General features: G+C 51.4%; 6 protein-coding genes across 6 annotated transcripts; 3 read left to right on the top strand and 3 right to left on the bottom strand.

Moving 5' to 3' along the window:
* Positions 1 to 836: 836 nt before the first annotated feature.
* BDV14DRAFT_203536 (general substrate transporter) lies at positions 837 to 2,582 on the bottom strand (the record flags this gene model as incomplete). Its single annotated transcript, XM_073774300.1, has 4 exons — positions 837 to 1,725; positions 1,775 to 1,965; positions 2,037 to 2,241; positions 2,293 to 2,582. The coding sequence occupies 4 exons, from the start codon at positions 2,580 to 2,582 to the stop codon at positions 837 to 839; spliced, it is 1,575 nt and encodes a 524-aa protein (XP_073624610.1).
* A 905-nt stretch (positions 2,583 to 3,487) lies between these two features.
* Positions 3,488 to 5,274, top strand: BDV14DRAFT_192103 (Alpha/Beta hydrolase protein; the record flags this gene model as incomplete). Its single annotated transcript, XM_073771587.1, has 5 exons — positions 3,488 to 4,011; positions 4,074 to 4,575; positions 4,633 to 4,784; positions 4,842 to 5,121; positions 5,248 to 5,274. The coding sequence occupies 5 exons, from the start codon at positions 3,488 to 3,490 to the stop codon at positions 5,272 to 5,274; spliced, it is 1,485 nt and encodes a 494-aa protein (XP_073624611.1).
* A 533-nt stretch (positions 5,275 to 5,807) lies between these two features.
* BDV14DRAFT_192104 (putative Sin3 complex subunit (Stb2)) lies at positions 5,808 to 8,378 on the top strand (the record flags this gene model as incomplete). Its single annotated transcript, XM_073771588.1, has 1 exon — positions 5,808 to 8,378. One exon carries the CDS (start codon positions 5,808 to 5,810, stop codon positions 8,376 to 8,378), a length of 2,571 nt encoding a protein of 856 aa, XP_073624612.1.
* A 309-nt stretch (positions 8,379 to 8,687) lies between these two features.
* Positions 8,688 to 9,127, bottom strand: BDV14DRAFT_203539 (Tim10/DDP family zinc finger protein; the record flags this gene model as incomplete). Its single annotated transcript, XM_073774301.1, has 2 exons — positions 8,688 to 8,862; positions 9,033 to 9,127. 2 exons carry the CDS (start codon positions 9,125 to 9,127, stop codon positions 8,688 to 8,690), a joined length of 270 nt encoding a protein of 89 aa, XP_073624613.1.
* A 250-nt stretch (positions 9,128 to 9,377) lies between these two features.
* Positions 9,378 to 11,656, top strand: BDV14DRAFT_179973 (putative lysyl-tRNA synthetase). The gene is made up of 5 exons (XM_073769842.1): positions 9,378 to 9,474; positions 9,697 to 9,971; positions 10,028 to 10,192; positions 10,248 to 10,673; positions 10,742 to 11,656. The coding sequence occupies exons 1-5, from the start codon at positions 9,416 to 9,418 to the stop codon at positions 11,497 to 11,499; spliced, it is 1,683 nt and encodes a 560-aa protein (XP_073624614.1). The 5' UTR covers positions 9,378 to 9,415; the 3' UTR covers positions 11,500 to 11,656.
* Positions 11,657 to 12,056: 400 nt separating this feature from the next.
* BDV14DRAFT_210993 (cupin domain-containing protein) lies at positions 12,057 to 12,864 on the bottom strand (the record flags this gene model as incomplete). Its single annotated transcript, XM_073776006.1, has 1 exon — positions 12,057 to 12,864. The coding sequence occupies exon 1, from the start codon at positions 12,729 to 12,731 to the stop codon at positions 12,057 to 12,059; it is 675 nt and encodes a 224-aa protein (XP_073624615.1). The 5' UTR covers positions 12,732 to 12,864.
* Between the last annotated feature and the right edge of the window lie 1,826 nt (positions 12,865 to 14,690).

The following is a 14,690-nucleotide window of genomic DNA, read 5'->3' on the forward strand; positions in this document are numbered from 1 at the left end:
CACATCCTACCAGCTAAGACGAACTCACATGACCTCTTTTCTCTCTGCCAAAAAAACTCTCGCTTACCACTAGCGCCAACTGTCCCTCTTGGCAAATGTATATAAGCAACCGGGCCCCGCCCACCTTTTGAAATCTTTTTTTTCTTTCCTTTTCCATCCTGGTGCAAGGGTTTTACACGTATCAGTGAGGAGACATCCGAGATCGTGTTTTTGCTAGTTGAAAACTACCTAGTTGACTGCTCCAATTGGCCTTCGGGTCGGTTGGGAATTTTTGAACAAGTTACTGCCCTGACTTCTTATCTTTATGATTGTTGTCGGACGCGATTTGTTGCGCATTGCGCGACTGTCGTGGTGTTGTGGATCTTCTTTCATTGCCTGTCTCCCTCTATGGGAGCTTGTGGAGAAAGAGTTTCTATAACGTCTATTCTGTCGTAAGTCTTTTAGGTGTCCAACCGATAATTTAGTATAGTCTAATGTGCAGCGATTTGTGTTGGTGACTGTACTTGAGGTCTTGTTGCTGCGCTTGGTTGTTGTGAAGCTTTGTCGTGTTCTCGACCATACCAAGTCTTTCTTCTCTCGAGTAGCAAGGTTCTATGGCAGAAGAAAGTTTAGTTTCATTGTTTGCTATGCTCTTTGTCTTAATCTGGTCATAGGTGTTTAAGTTGTAGTGGTGGCGCAGTGTACTTTGCCGCCTGCGCCAGTTCATCTTCGCCGTAATTTGCCTCTGCAAATGAGTCACGACCTTCGAGATCAACGCGGACGAATCTTCCTGACCTCTGCAAAGCATGGCAGGGTCTTCGCATGTGTATCCGAGCCACAATATTCCCGTAGCATCCTCAAACAACCTTCTCATCCGCAACCATCGCAACAACCCCCAACGTCTCCGTCTCAGTCTTATACCCCTTAAACTGCCTAGCAGGAACCTTCTTCACAAACATCTCATCCAACTCCTCATAACTCCTCCCTCTTGTCTCAGGCTGATACCACCAGATAAACGCGATAGACGGAAAACACAGCCCCCCAAAGATGAACCCCAATTTACCGCCCAGATTTGCCCTGTCGGGATTAAATAGGTAGGGCAGAACAAAAGACCACATGACGCTGATACTATTTGCCGATGCGAGTCCGATGGCGATTGTCTTGACGCGCAGCCGCGATGTCGCTGTTTCTGTGAGACATGTGTATGCCGTTGCGCCGATCGAGACGTTGTAGAAGAAGCAATAGACGAGGATCATTGCGACGGCGCCGCGGAGTTGTTCTTGGGATCCGCCGACTGCGAGACCGCCCATTACCCAGAGGATGGCTGTTAAGAGGATCGTGCCGTAGAGGGTCAAGTCGCGGCGGCCGACTTTATCGATGAGGTACCAAGAGGTAACATTTCCGCACATCGAGAGGACCTGCTGGATGATTTGGAGCTTGAAGGACATGTCGGTGCTGTAGCCCGCTAGCTGGGCGTAGTAAGTTGAGTAAGATGCTGCAAAGACGATGCCCGTGAACTGCTGGATTATGAGAGGCGCAATGGAGACAATTGTGCGGCGGAGGTTAGAGCGTCGGAAGCATTCAATGTATGTGACGCCGTCGGTCTCGCGGCGGATTTCGTCAAGCGTAACTTTGATGTTGGCGAGGCGTTTTGCTACTTCGTCGGGCGTGGACTTGGATTCGAGGCGCTGCAGGCTGCGGAGGGCTTTCTCGTCGCGACCTTTGCTGGCGAGCCACCAGGGAGACCTTTGCACATTAGATATTGAGACGAACAATCAGTGGATGAGATCCTTACTCGGGCATAAAGAACACAAGGGCAGCTGAGATCGCTGCGAACCCATACTGGGAAACAAAGATCGAGCGATATGCCCATCTGGACTCGACGTCACCCTCGCTGTTGACGATCAGAGCGACTGTAAACGGGCCTAGGGTGTAGGCAAGGCCAATCAAGCAGGTCATGAGACCGCGGAGAGCGAGAGGTACAATCTGAAAACGGTCAATAAAGCGGACGTTGCCCAAATACGTTTCCTAATAGCATATGATAGGGGGTTACACACCTCCCCGATGTACGTAGCGCAGACAGCTTGCAATGCGCCAACAGCAAAGCCATTGAGGAACTTGCCGCCGAAGAACATTTCATTTGTCGTAGCGAGGAACTCAAGTGTCACAGCCCCGAACGAAATGCAAAGAGCAAGCACTATGGTGTTCCGACGACCAATCCAGTCCGCGATCTGGGCAGACCCCAAGGCGCCAACGACCATCCTGACTAGTCAGCCCTACACAGCCAGCATAATGTAAGGTAAAGGTACTCACGAAGCAACAGGCGCACCGCTGAAGACAGCTTGCCAGGTAGTATCAAGAACATAGTCGCCTTCGAAAAAATTGCCAAAGTCCTTGCGGAATTGAGGTATACTGACGACGATACCGCTGGCTTGGTTCTCGAAACTGACAAGTAGAATGGTCCATATAGCGAAGATACACCAGAAGAAAGCCCACGGCTGATCCCCAATGGCCTGCCATTTGGACTTCTCGTGGTCTTGTTGGTTGACGATATGCGCAGCTAGATGTTGCTCCGTGCCCTCATCGTGGACGACTTCGCCCATCTTCTTTTCTAGGTGCATGACCGAGCAATATATTGTCTTTCGCGTGGGGAACTTAATCTAGGAAACAGCCTAGACAGGGAACTAATGTAGACGCTGCATTGGAGGCTCCGAAGTAGGACGATCAACCTACTTTATACCTGCTTTAGAAGGTGAGGCAGCAAATTGCTTGAAGACTGCAAAAACGAAGCGCGGCCAGCCCTGACTCGGGGGTGCAGCTTGTGGCGTTTCGAATCTGGACATGCTAACCACCAAAGGGCTGCGCCATAAACCTTCTTCCAGGACTGGAAAATTGGACGATGGTTCACTATTGGCTAGGCCAGGTGCGAGCTAAGAATTCCCACAGTACGGAGTAGGCGAGGCCTAGAAACCCCATGGGGCTGGTCTTCTTGTTCGCAGACTGACTGGTGCGGGTGGCGGGGACCACGTGCCTTTCAGGTTCCAAGGATCATCTCGAACTGCAGGTCACAAGAGGACAGTCGCAGCAAGCCCACAAGAGCATTGATCAAAACAAGCAAGTCTAACCACTGAAGCGACGGGTGATTGATATGGGAGAAGCCGGTTGATCTGGGGAATCCTCGCACCCCCGCACAATCCTCACAACGGCCTTGTTGTACTTGGCGCGGTAAAACTTCGGCCAATACCCCAAGGCTGGAGAACCCCAGATTCTAGAGTGTATTGTGGCTGCAAATTCCTTTTCGGGCTTGGAGGTTGTTTGGCACAATAAATTATTTGCGGGGGAGACTCGCTGCCAGAGCAGTTGTAGCCTTTTGATAGCAGATTGTCAGCCTGCACGACATCCGAGGGCCATGAAGATGCATAAATTGCCATGATTGAACCATGGACGTCGCTCGAGGGTCAGCCCGTTTTAGACAAGCTTTTGTTTTGAATACGAGCTTGCACAAAGCATGAAATACTCTATATTTGTTGCTGCGGCTATTGGTGCCACCACGGTTGCTGCGTGGCCAACCATAGGGAACATCTCGGACCTTATCGTTGAGACCACAAGCGGTATCGTCCAGGGGGTCGTCTCAGAGGAGACAGACAGTGTCCGAGTCTTCCGCGGTATACCATACGCTGAAACGCCGACTGGTACGCTTCGATTTCGCCCTCCCGTAAAGAAGGCACGAGCATCTGCACCTATTGATGCTTCTTCGTGGGGTCCTGTTTGTCCGCAGATCACCAACACCGTGAAGAATATCTACAGTATATACTTCAAGGGATTTGGTAAACCCGATGACGTTCCGACAGGTGAGGACTGTCTCCATCTCAACATCTGGGCACCGCGCGGCACAGCCCATGAAGAAGAGCTGAAACCGGTTCTCATTTTCATCCATGGAGGAGGCCACAATGCTGGTGGAAATTCTTTTCCGTACTATGATGGTGGCCGTCTCGTCCAAGACAATCTAGATGTGATCTCTGTCTCACTCAAGTATGATCCAATATCTGTTGGCAGCCAAATTTGCGGGTGAGCATACTCACGAAGGCCTGCAGTTATCGGTTGAATGTGTTCGGTTTCCCTTCCGCAGCAGGTTTGAACGGACAGCAATTTAATCCTGGGTATATGGACCAACGACTCGCTATTGAATGGGTTCGAGACAACATCGATGCCTTTGGCGGCGATCCCAACCGCATGCTTCTCTTTGGAGAATCTGCGGGCGGCGGATCCGTGGATTCGTATACTTACGCCTATACCGAAGATCCGATAGTCTCTGCAGTGGTACCTATCTCTGGAGTTGTCGGGAGCTTTGGCGCCCCTCGACCCGCACCGAGCAACTTCACCTTCATCGCCCAAAAGCTCGGTTGCCCGTTAGACGTGGGCCAGGAGTTCGCCTGTATGCAGACCCAGCCGTGGAAGGACATCATGGACATTGTAAACCAATATAACGAGACGCAGAATGGTGGAAGGTCTTTGACGTTCGCGCCAACTGCGGACGGCCAAAACGTCTTCGACGACCACGTTGCACGCTTGGCCGCTGGTCGAGTTGCCAGAGTTGTACGTTCAATATTCCATTACCCGGGTATGTTATAGCAGTTGCTGAGTTTGCCGCAGCCAATACTCATCGGCAACTCGGACCGAGAGGGTGCCTCGCTTGCCGCCAACGAGCTCGGGCCAGCAGTCAGTGAGACGAATAAGCCAAGTGAGGAGGCAATCAATGCAGTGACGAATGGAGTATTCAATTGTCCCGCTGCCAATGCCACAGCGTAAGTGTCCTTGGTGTGTTCTCCCGGTCTAATCGCACCGGCTGATAGTTTGGCAAGTGCTCGCGCACAGGCTGGTCTGCCAGTATGGCGATATAGATATTTTGGCGTATTCCCGAACCTCGATCCCTTCAGCTGGCTTGGAACATGGCATTCTGCAATCTTGCCGACACTGTTCAACACAGCAGACAAGTACGGCATTCCCAATACTCCGGCGCAGGATGAAGCTGCCTCGTTCCTTCAATCCATCTTGATCAACTTTGCGCGCGATCCGGACTATGGCCTTGCCAAGATGGGATTTCCACAGTATGATCCAGAGAGCAGAAGTCTAGTGCAATTAGTGAAAGACGCCCACTTGGTGTCGTTCAACACCAGCACGGGGTACGATGAAGCATGTTGACAAGACTGAGTCAGCAACGCAAGTCAGACAAATAAACTCGAATTGAGTTGTGGCGAAATGCACTAGGCAACCGCTTTTATGCGGGATCAATAGACTTGCTGACTGACAGTGTGGCGTCAGTTTTTAGAGACATGGAAAGTGATGGCATTGGCTGAGACACAAGGAAATTGTACAATCGCAAACAGAGTCTATGAACTGAAAACACGAAGTAGTAGAAGGACCGAAGATGATATACTATGGAGTCCGATATTCAGGAACAGGCGGAGCAGTGGCTTGTGATGTGGCTGCCACACCGCTCGCCGCGTCCCTTGTCGGGTGACGTCGCCGGCATATAAATCCGTCGCTGCTCCCATTTCCGTTGTCTTTACACCCCTTTGTGAGTGTCTACAGGAGCCCCGCCCTTTGTGTACTCCGTATAAGGCTGGGACCCTCGGTCTTGGATATGTCAGAGCTTCTTTTCCTCAAGTGGGCTGCACATGGTGGTTTGGGAGGTCGGTTGTTACTCTGAGGCTATCTAATCGTCACTCGTCGGCAACGCCTATTGATTGCTCGTTCTTTTCGCCATACTACGATGACTATCACCTGTCCTACATCCCCGTACAGTCAACATTGTACGGCTACCCATTATGTCGTCCACAGCACCGTCAAACACACAGCCTGCGTCTCCCACCACGATTCGCGAAACCTCGAAACCCTCGGTCAATATCCTGGAGAGCCCGCCTTCCAAGCCCCGTGGAGTTGAGGGGCCGTCGTTCCGCCCCGGTCACCAGAAGATTGTTTTCACAGATCCGGTCGCATTGCGATACCTTGAGGAGGATAAATCGGCTGTCGTCCTGCACCGACGCTTGACGCTAGAGGGCTATGAGATATACATTGTTGAGCAATGGGCTTGCTCGAGGATACACCCCACTTTCGTTATCACAACCTATACCGGAGACCCGTCGCACAAAGTGGTTGTTGGCGTGTTAGGGGTGCCCACTGACGACTCAGCGTGGTCTCCCCGGTTGAAGCTATACTTCAACGCCGTAAAGAAATGCCAACTACGTGAGAAGGAAACGCCTTTAGGCACAGTCATAGTGACAGATCTTAGCTCTTTCCCATCAAGCCTTACCATCATACCCGTGCCTAACGGCGATATCGTCAAGCACCGAGAAGATTTTATCGTCAACGAGAACCTGAAACGACTAGGCTGCGCTGGTCGAGCTGGGTTGAAACTTCAACCTCCAGCCACAGCTACCGTCGCAAAATTTCACCAACTCTACCGGACAAGCGAACGAATCCCCCTTTATAGTGCTGTGATGGAGCTCGTGAAGCAGTGCCAGATTGCCTTGATGATGTTCGGCAATCTAGCGCCCGAGTATGTGGATGGGCTGCTTTGCGACGTGACCGAAGCTGCAGTAGGAGATTGGTGGACTGACTTTGGGATGGACCTCTATAACATTGAGCCCGGTGACGGAAGGCTGGGCCCCACAACAGTATCAGCCTTGCTGGGAACTCTTATGGGCGCCCGTAACCGTCTTCATGCATTCGGTGCCGCCGTCAGTAAGGATGCATTCGACTATCCCAATCTCAAACGCGGGATTGGTGGTTTCCAGAAATCACAAAAGATGAAGCGCACGCGGCGGCTGGATCGGCATACTTTGGACAGACTGCATCGAGTGACAGCGAAAGCTGCAAATGCAGAGGGCTGGACCGATGCTGTCAAGTCGACAATGGCTGAACTTGGTGGACATGGCGGGGAGATGGTCATGGGCATGGTACGCGGCAAAGAGAAGGGTGGGATTGCTGATATTGAGACCATTGACCTTGATCTCTTTGTTTCACTTATAACTGGCGAGAGAGCAAAGTGGTTATGGCGAGGCAAACCGCGCAAGTCTGCGGTGGAACACCACGACCAACCACCTTCAGACATGATGTTTACCACCGACGAGCAGGGCGGCTATGTCTGGACCAGCCGCAAACGACACTCACATGAAGACTTGGGCTTAGATCCTTCTTTCCAGAGGTCCGATCGTTCATGGAAACATCCCGAAACAGCTGGTCTGGCCGAGAACAAAGATCAGAACCTCAGCAGAATGGTCATGAAGGGTGTCAGCGGAAAAGTGTCAGACGCTCGGCTGGGGTTTGGCAAATTTAAGGACGCCGTCGGCATACCTGGTCTTCGATCACATAGGCAGGTAAAGGACGGTTCAGAATTTGGCGGTGACGCTGCTCAACTTGCTTTAGTGGATAGTGATGGGGAGCCGATTCCGTTGAAGAGCGATACGGGCTTTCAGACTGAGAATGAGGGCACGCCAGTCATAGCTCCTCAAAAGCTAAATGACGCGGAAATGGAAGGGCAGTCGCTGGACTCTACAGTGAAATCCGCTGAGACAGTGACGCCAGCGATCACAGTGGATCATGCGTCAAACGAAGAAACGGACGCATCTCGCAAACCCTCCGTGGCCCGCACAGAAGACGAAATGCAAGGTCTAGATCAAGTCAAAACACAGTCTAGTGGGTTTTCAGGCGCGTCTGGCGATCAAGAGAGGGCATCAACACCGGCGTCTTGCGCAATGGGCTTACGACGGCCACATAGCAGTGGTGATCTCAGTTACAGCAATGATTTCGAGCGCAGGAATGAGTACTGGCCACGCCATCTATCGTTCAGTACTGTCGAAGAGGTCATCCTTGCTCGAGAATATCTTGAAAGTGATGCCATTCTCGAGAGATCGGGTGCGTCACTCGAGGAAGCCATCATCCACGAAGACGTCTTAGCATCCGACGCGCGGATCTCAGGCTCTCGAATTCGCGATCTTGAAGTCCACACCGTTCCTTGGGTCGAGAATCAAGTCTCATCCGTCGACAGACTCAATCAGATCCTCTACGAGACCCACGAAAAATTGAGTTCGAGCTATTTAGAGCGATTTGAGCTGTATCAACAGGTCAGGGAGAAGTCCAGTGACCTACTAGCTGGAGAACACTCCCAGCTCACAGAGGACATGAAGCGAATTGAAATGTTAGGCGCGAAACTCGATTATGAGTTACAGGCGCTGGAGTCCAAGGTCGAGGATACTGAGACCGGGCTCGACGACTTTGAAAGGCATGTTGATGATATAGAGCTCAGAGTCAAGGCTCTTATTCGCGGAGAGGAAGATAAGCAGAACATGTCCTGGCTATCCTGGTTGCGTAGACTGGGTGGTCAATGGACTAGCTAGCATGCTCTGAGATGGATGACAGATTTCACTTCTCACTTTTGTATATATGTATTAATGTCGATGTACATACTCTACCTAGATAGAACCACGAAACATGCATAAGCGGCGCAAATCAATCAACAATTATCAATTATCCATTTCCAGCCTCCACCCTAAACCTCCGAATAATATGAGGAGAGACTCAATATTTCATTCCATTACAACAAGATCAAACCGAAACCAAACTATCATACAATACAAGAACCCGACCAACCGAAGTCCACGTCCATGCAATATTTATAATCTTTGTCTCCGAACCAAGTTCAACCCTTACATAAGACCGCCCTGTCGACCAGCGGCCTCGCTCTGCATCTTCTCGCTGACCTTGACGTTGACCTCGAAGAACTTGCCGACGCAGCGGTCGAGGCAGACAGACTCGCCCTTGTTCAGCTCGCCTTCGCGGTAGTCGTTGGGGAGGCACTTCTTTGCGCAGGACTGGGTTAACCTAGAGGGAGAGAAAAACCGGGTGTTAGTTGATGAATATGACGTTGAAGTTGACAGGTGTATGAGCGCATGTATGTATGGGAATGGATGTAGGTGGTTTTGACTGGAGTAGATGGCGCGAGCGCGAAAAAACTTGGGATATAGAAATTGCGGTGGAAAGTGTAGACGAACCGGTTGAACATGTCTGTGACCATATCGATTTCGAGCTCTGCGGCAGCAATCTTCTGCTCCGAGCTGATCTTGGGGGCGCCGCCAAAGAAAGACATTGTTATGGTGTTGAGCTGGGGTTTGAAATTTGAGAGCTTAGAATAATCAGTACCAACGCCTTGAGCTACCAAGCGCGACTTTACTCACATGTTTAGAAAATGAAGTTGTTCGATTGAAGATGTTGATGAAATTATGCCAGCCAGCTCCGACTCTGAATCTGCGGAAGTCACGCCCGAAGCTCGCGCTCACCGCCCTCGGGTCATCTTAAATGCTGGCTCAGAGCTTTCTCGCTCCACAACCTCTGAACACATTCCTTCTAAACACGACACTTTCTAGACCTCTTCCCAATGCAGTCGATTCGCCCCCGATGGGCGGCGCAGCTGAAGGGGAGGTACTCGCCTTTAAGGTAAGGCAATCCCACGTCGCGTTCTGTGCTTTCGCAATTCCCACCGCAACCCAACCCAATCGCATGATGATCCAAGTCCCTCACAGAACCGCTGCAATCCGAGCTTGGTTTTCCAGGCCATGAATGCAAACGGAGCTATAATCTCATATCTGATTCTGTTGTTTTCTCAATCACTATTAGACATTGATTGCTTCTGAATGCGCAATACTAATTCGACTCCAGCACAGGATCGTTAATAGCGACGACGGCGAAAACTCAGCACTGTCGCGTAGCATATCGGGATCCCGTACTGGGCAGATGGAAAAGCACAGAGTCGCCGAAGAATACTTCAGTAAATGGTTTCGAAGGTCGAGAGCAGGAATTGAAGAATTTATGCCCTACCCAATATCCCCGTCACAGGACTACCCCTACACAAATCTCAAGTTACAACTTCCACAACAAGTACAAAGACCTACAACCTAAAGAATGCGTAGATAATGAACCCATCACTTTCAATGGTACGTCCTAGCCTGCGGTAGCTTGGCCTTGACCCTTGTACTTAGATTGTCATTAGGTAGAGTACGTTCAGTTAGACTAGCCGGATCCAAGTTGTTCTTCCTCGATATGCTCGAAGATGGCCACGGAACCCAAGTGATGTTCGATATTACAAAGCTTGAGGGAGTGGACCGAGATACTTTCAAGAAATGGTCTCGTCTTATCCGCCGCGGCGATTCCCTCTGTATGTTCCAAATCTAAGATCCAGTATACCTGCACAATAAACTAACCCAACCCAGCTATAACGGGTAACCCATACTCAACACCCAGAGGAACGCTCACAGTCCGCGCTACCAAACTGCCAACACTCCTCTCTCCATGCCGTCATGACCTTCCGCTCGATGCGCATGAGCACGAGAACTCTCCATACCCACGCCATGTCCAGTTCCTCGCCGACCAGTCATCGAAGGAAATCATCCAGGCTAGAACAGCTATCATCCAAGAAGTTCGCCAGTTCTTACTCGGACAGAATTTCATGGAAATTGACACTCCCATCCTGAATTCCATTGCTGGCGGTGCATCCGCTCGCCCATTCGCTACCTCTGCGACAGAGTTTCCGGACCGTCCGCTGTCGCTGAGGATCGCACCGGAGCTGTGGTTGAAGCGGTTGATTGTTGGTGGGTTTGACAGGGTGTTTGAGATTGGGCCGTCGTTTCGTAATGAGGGTATGTCTTCTTCCGTCTACATAGTCTTAGGTTCTTAGGTTCGAAGGGTTTTAACTTGTGGAATGCAGGCCTTGATAAAACACATAACCCTGAGTTCACAACCTGCGAGTTCTACAGAACTTACCAAGACCTCGAGGACTTAATTGCCACCACAGAACAGCTCTTATCAGGCATATCGCAACGCATCAATGAACTCAACGAAAAGATTTTCAACGGCAAATTAACACCTACAACAGCAGAGTTCACCGTCCCCTTCGACCGCATCGACTTCATAGGCGGCATCGAAGCCGGCATCGGCCGCCCGCTCCCAGACCTTGAAGCCCCCGACGCCCTATCAAAGGTGGCGGACATCTTCAACAACCTCTCCCAACCCCTCCCCGAAAACCCTACCCTCCCCCGCCTCCTCGACGAGCTCTGCAGCATCTACGTTGAACCACAGTGCCAAAACCCAACATTCATCATCAACCCACCCGAGTGTCTCTCGCCGCTCTCCAAATCCTTCGTCCACCCCGAGAACAACCAGCGCGTCGCCGCCCGCGCAGAACTCTTCATCGAGGGCAAAGAAGTCGTGAATACATACGAAGAGGAAAACTCGCCCTTTGAGCAGCGGCGCAAGTTCGAGGATCAGTTGAGGTATAGTCGTGACGCGAAGGAGCCTGGCGAGATGGATGAGGAGTATCTCCAGGCGTTGGAGTGGGGGTTGCCGCCTACGGGTGGTTGGGGGTGTGGTATTGATCGCTTGGTGATGCTGTTTACGGGGAAGAAGAGGATTGCGGATGTTTTGCCGTTTGGGAATTTGAGGACTGTGACGAGGCGGTCAGAGTGATTGTGTTTGTATTCAATGTCTTGTATTTTTATCTGTATCTACATTTGGACTTGTATATAGAGTGGTGAATCTCGGCTCTGGCTTGCGCGGATATCTTAGCATAATGAATAATACACTTTGCAAAAGCCGCATCAAGAGTCCCCTTTATATCTAAGCCTCTATATGCCATGGCAAGTAAGTAGGCAAGAGCGACCTTTCGCTCCTGCCTTTGTTGTAAACTTAATTTATAAGCAGTCGTGCCTTCCTATTTGGGACCCTGGTCTTCGCCCATCGCTCTTTCCTGATCTGTGTCAACGCATCCTCGCCGCTGGGAGGGAAGGTGCGATGGACGATTACGGCTAGGCTCCTTCCTCTGTAGAACTGTCGAGTCCTCGTCCACCACTCTTTTCCATTCGCTTTCGAAGGTTGTCATCTGAGCCCGCCTGGAGGGTTCTTTTACAGCAAGTACTTCCCTCAGTAAATGCTTCTTTTCAACCAGATATAGATATACAATACTTGATTTGGGGTTTCAAAGCTTCTACTAATCATTAATAACTCAGCGCGTGTACAAAACATCCTCAAAGCCGTGGCCGGGCATCAGTATCGCTACCAGGCCATGTCCTAACCAACCCCTGCTCTGACCTCCCAAGAACAGGATCCCTCTTTGGCTTAGGCACAGCCCAGACTCGCTCAAATTTTCCTCCGCTCTTGACAAAGTCCCATTCGCCTCCATTGTACGCGCCCATCATGGTAAAGCCATCTAATTGGATTTCATCCAGCGCTCGTCTCGGATCCTCGGCTTCAATCCCGTGCCCTGACCCGGGCGTCAGGAGCTTAAACTCTGCTTGCGGAGCAGTGTTGTACGTCTTGTGCGCTACGCCGGCGGGGATCACAAAGACGTCGCCTGCTCCAGCTTGCAACTCGATGCCGCCGCTTTCCCGGGCTGGACCGTACGTGCTTGCGTCTAAATCCTCAGATGTATCGCCAACGCCGAATCTGATTGTTGCTGTGCCCGAGAGCACGGCCATGCACTCGTGTGCTTGGGAATGGTAGTGTGAGAGCTGTGTTGGGCCGTATCGGAAGATCCATTGCACGTTCCAGCCATTTCTGGTGAAAAGGTCCCAGACTTGTGTTGGCGAGCAATGGCTGCTCTTTGGGGACTTGGGTAAGACGTTCTTGTAGTGCAAAAGAGGTCGGGGTGAGTTAGGAATCAGGTTTGTTGGAGAGAGGTGGTATTGTTTGACTTCAACCATGGTGGCTTATGAGCACTGACGCTTGCAGACATACAGTGCATCTGCCAGATGAGGTTCGCCTCCTGATATACTAGGATGTCGGATCTCCAACTCGGATTCCTTTGCCGTGCGGGGAGGAGCTTGGCTTTTATCAAGCTCGGGTAAGGGTCCGAAGACCGTTCCGTCATCTATGAGCTTGGAAATCTGGTCTTGATATTCAATGTGGGCGCCAACCAACTGTCGGCGTTGCAGACCCAGGAACGCATGGCTCTTCAACCATGATAAGGCATGACGTTAGCGATGCGTTTGAGAAGCAGCCTGGCTTCAGAGGTCGTCAATGCCCACCAGAAAGAGAACAATGTTATCTTTGGAATCAGTAGATTATCACCACATGGAGATTTGGGGCATCACCCGCTGCCATACTCAGTAGTATCTACACCCTGCGAAGGTGTTTGCGCAGACAAGGGGCCTACGGTCACGTGGTATCTGTATACTTATAGAGGCAGCACTGGACCCTGGCTATACTGATTGAGACACGGGGTAGCGAAATCCTTCCTTTCGATCTTGTTGATCGTATTCGACTCGTAAATAGACGAAAAATTACCAGCTCTAACAATGTGCATCATGCCACAAGCCAACGATAACCCGCTCTGAAGCGAAGTAACCTTAGACATCGGAGCCGGCCGCTGACAAGCGGGGAGCGGGGACACGATAACGAAAAATATATATCGGCCTTGGCCTCTACGAAACATCCCAAAAACTTTTCGCGGTCTTGTGAATCCTTGTACTGAAAATGTCTCCTAAAGAAATCAAACACGCGCAGGCAGTTACCGTCAGTCTGCAGGAGCTGATCGACGGTAAGTCGCTCTTATCAATCTCCCCTGCATACAAACTTTCCCTCCGCAACTCCGCATTCAAAAAGGTTACGATCCCAGCGTCCACTACTAACACCAGATGCTCCCCCAGGGACCGTCTCCTCCCAAACCCTCACCGAGGCATTCGGCCCCTCGTCACTAGGCATAATCGTCGTTAAAAACCTAAACCCCAAGTTCCAGTCCTTGCGCGCGCAAGTCCTCTCCAATGCCTCTTATCTCGCTGCTCTGTCGAACGATGAGCTCGGTACGCGCGAACCCCCAACCAACTTCCACCTCCCAAACAACTTACTGACACTTCTGTTCCTTGTGAATGATAGAATCCCTCGAATCCCCCAAAGCAAAATATCTAACCGGCTGGTCCTGCGGCAAAGAAACACTCCGGAGCGGACACTTCGACACACTAAAGGGCTCGTACTACGTTAACTGCGCTTTCTACAATGACCCCTCTCTCGAGGGCGCGCCGGCAGACGAACACCCCGGTTTCGACGAGTACACTGCTCCCAACGTCTGGCCGGACAAGAGCAAACTACCGACGTTCCGAAGCGGATTGGAGGAACTGTGCACGTTGATTATTGATACTGCGGTTCTGGTTGCGCGGGCGTGCGATCGCTTCGCGGAGAGTGAGATCGAGAGGTATGAAAACGGGTATCTGGAACGGGTTGTCAAGAGTAGTTTGACGACCAAGGCTCGACTGCTGCATTATTTCCCTACGCCGGAGGAAGAGAACAGCACTACCACAAGCACAAACGGCACCACCAAAGAGAAGAAAGAGGAGGAAGACGACGACTGGTGCGCAACCCACCTAGACCACGGCTGCCTCACCGGCCTAACAAGCGCAATGTTCATCGACGAGGCCGCACACCCGCCCTCTCGCACTTCCTCAACAGCCACCACACCCCTCCCCGAACTCCCTTCCTCCCCTGACCCCAGCGCAGGGCTCTACATCCGCTCGCGCACAGGCGAGACCGTGAAAGTGAATATCCCCAAGGACTGCCTTGCGTTCCAGACGGGTGAAGCTTTGCAACTGATCACGAAGGGGAAGTTCCGGGCTGTCCCGCACTTTGTGAAGGGGGCTAAGGTTCCCGCGGGCCAGGGGAAGATTGCC

The sequence above is a fragment of the Aspergillus stella-maris genome (assembly GCF_047715825.1).
Source record: "Aspergillus stella-maris strain CBS 113639 unplaced genomic scaffold BDV14scaffold_61, whole genome shotgun sequence".
Lineage (NCBI taxonomy): Eukaryota > Fungi > Ascomycota > Eurotiomycetes > Eurotiales > Aspergillaceae > Aspergillus > Aspergillus stella-maris.

Bases quoted from the DNA above. Each gene is read 5' to 3' on its own strand.
- BDV14DRAFT_179973 (XM_073769842.1), top strand. From the start codon at position 9,416: ATGCAGTCGATTCGCCCCCGATGGGCGGCGCAGCTGAAGGGGAGGTAC. The intron at 10,193-10,247 runs GTATGTTCCAAA...AACCCAACCCAG, and splicing joins CCGCCGCGGCGATTCCCTCT to CTATAACGGGTAACCCATAC. The intron at 10,674-10,741 runs GTATGTCTTCTT...TGTGGAATGCAG, and splicing joins GCCGTCGTTTCGTAATGAGG to GCCTTGATAAAACACATAAC.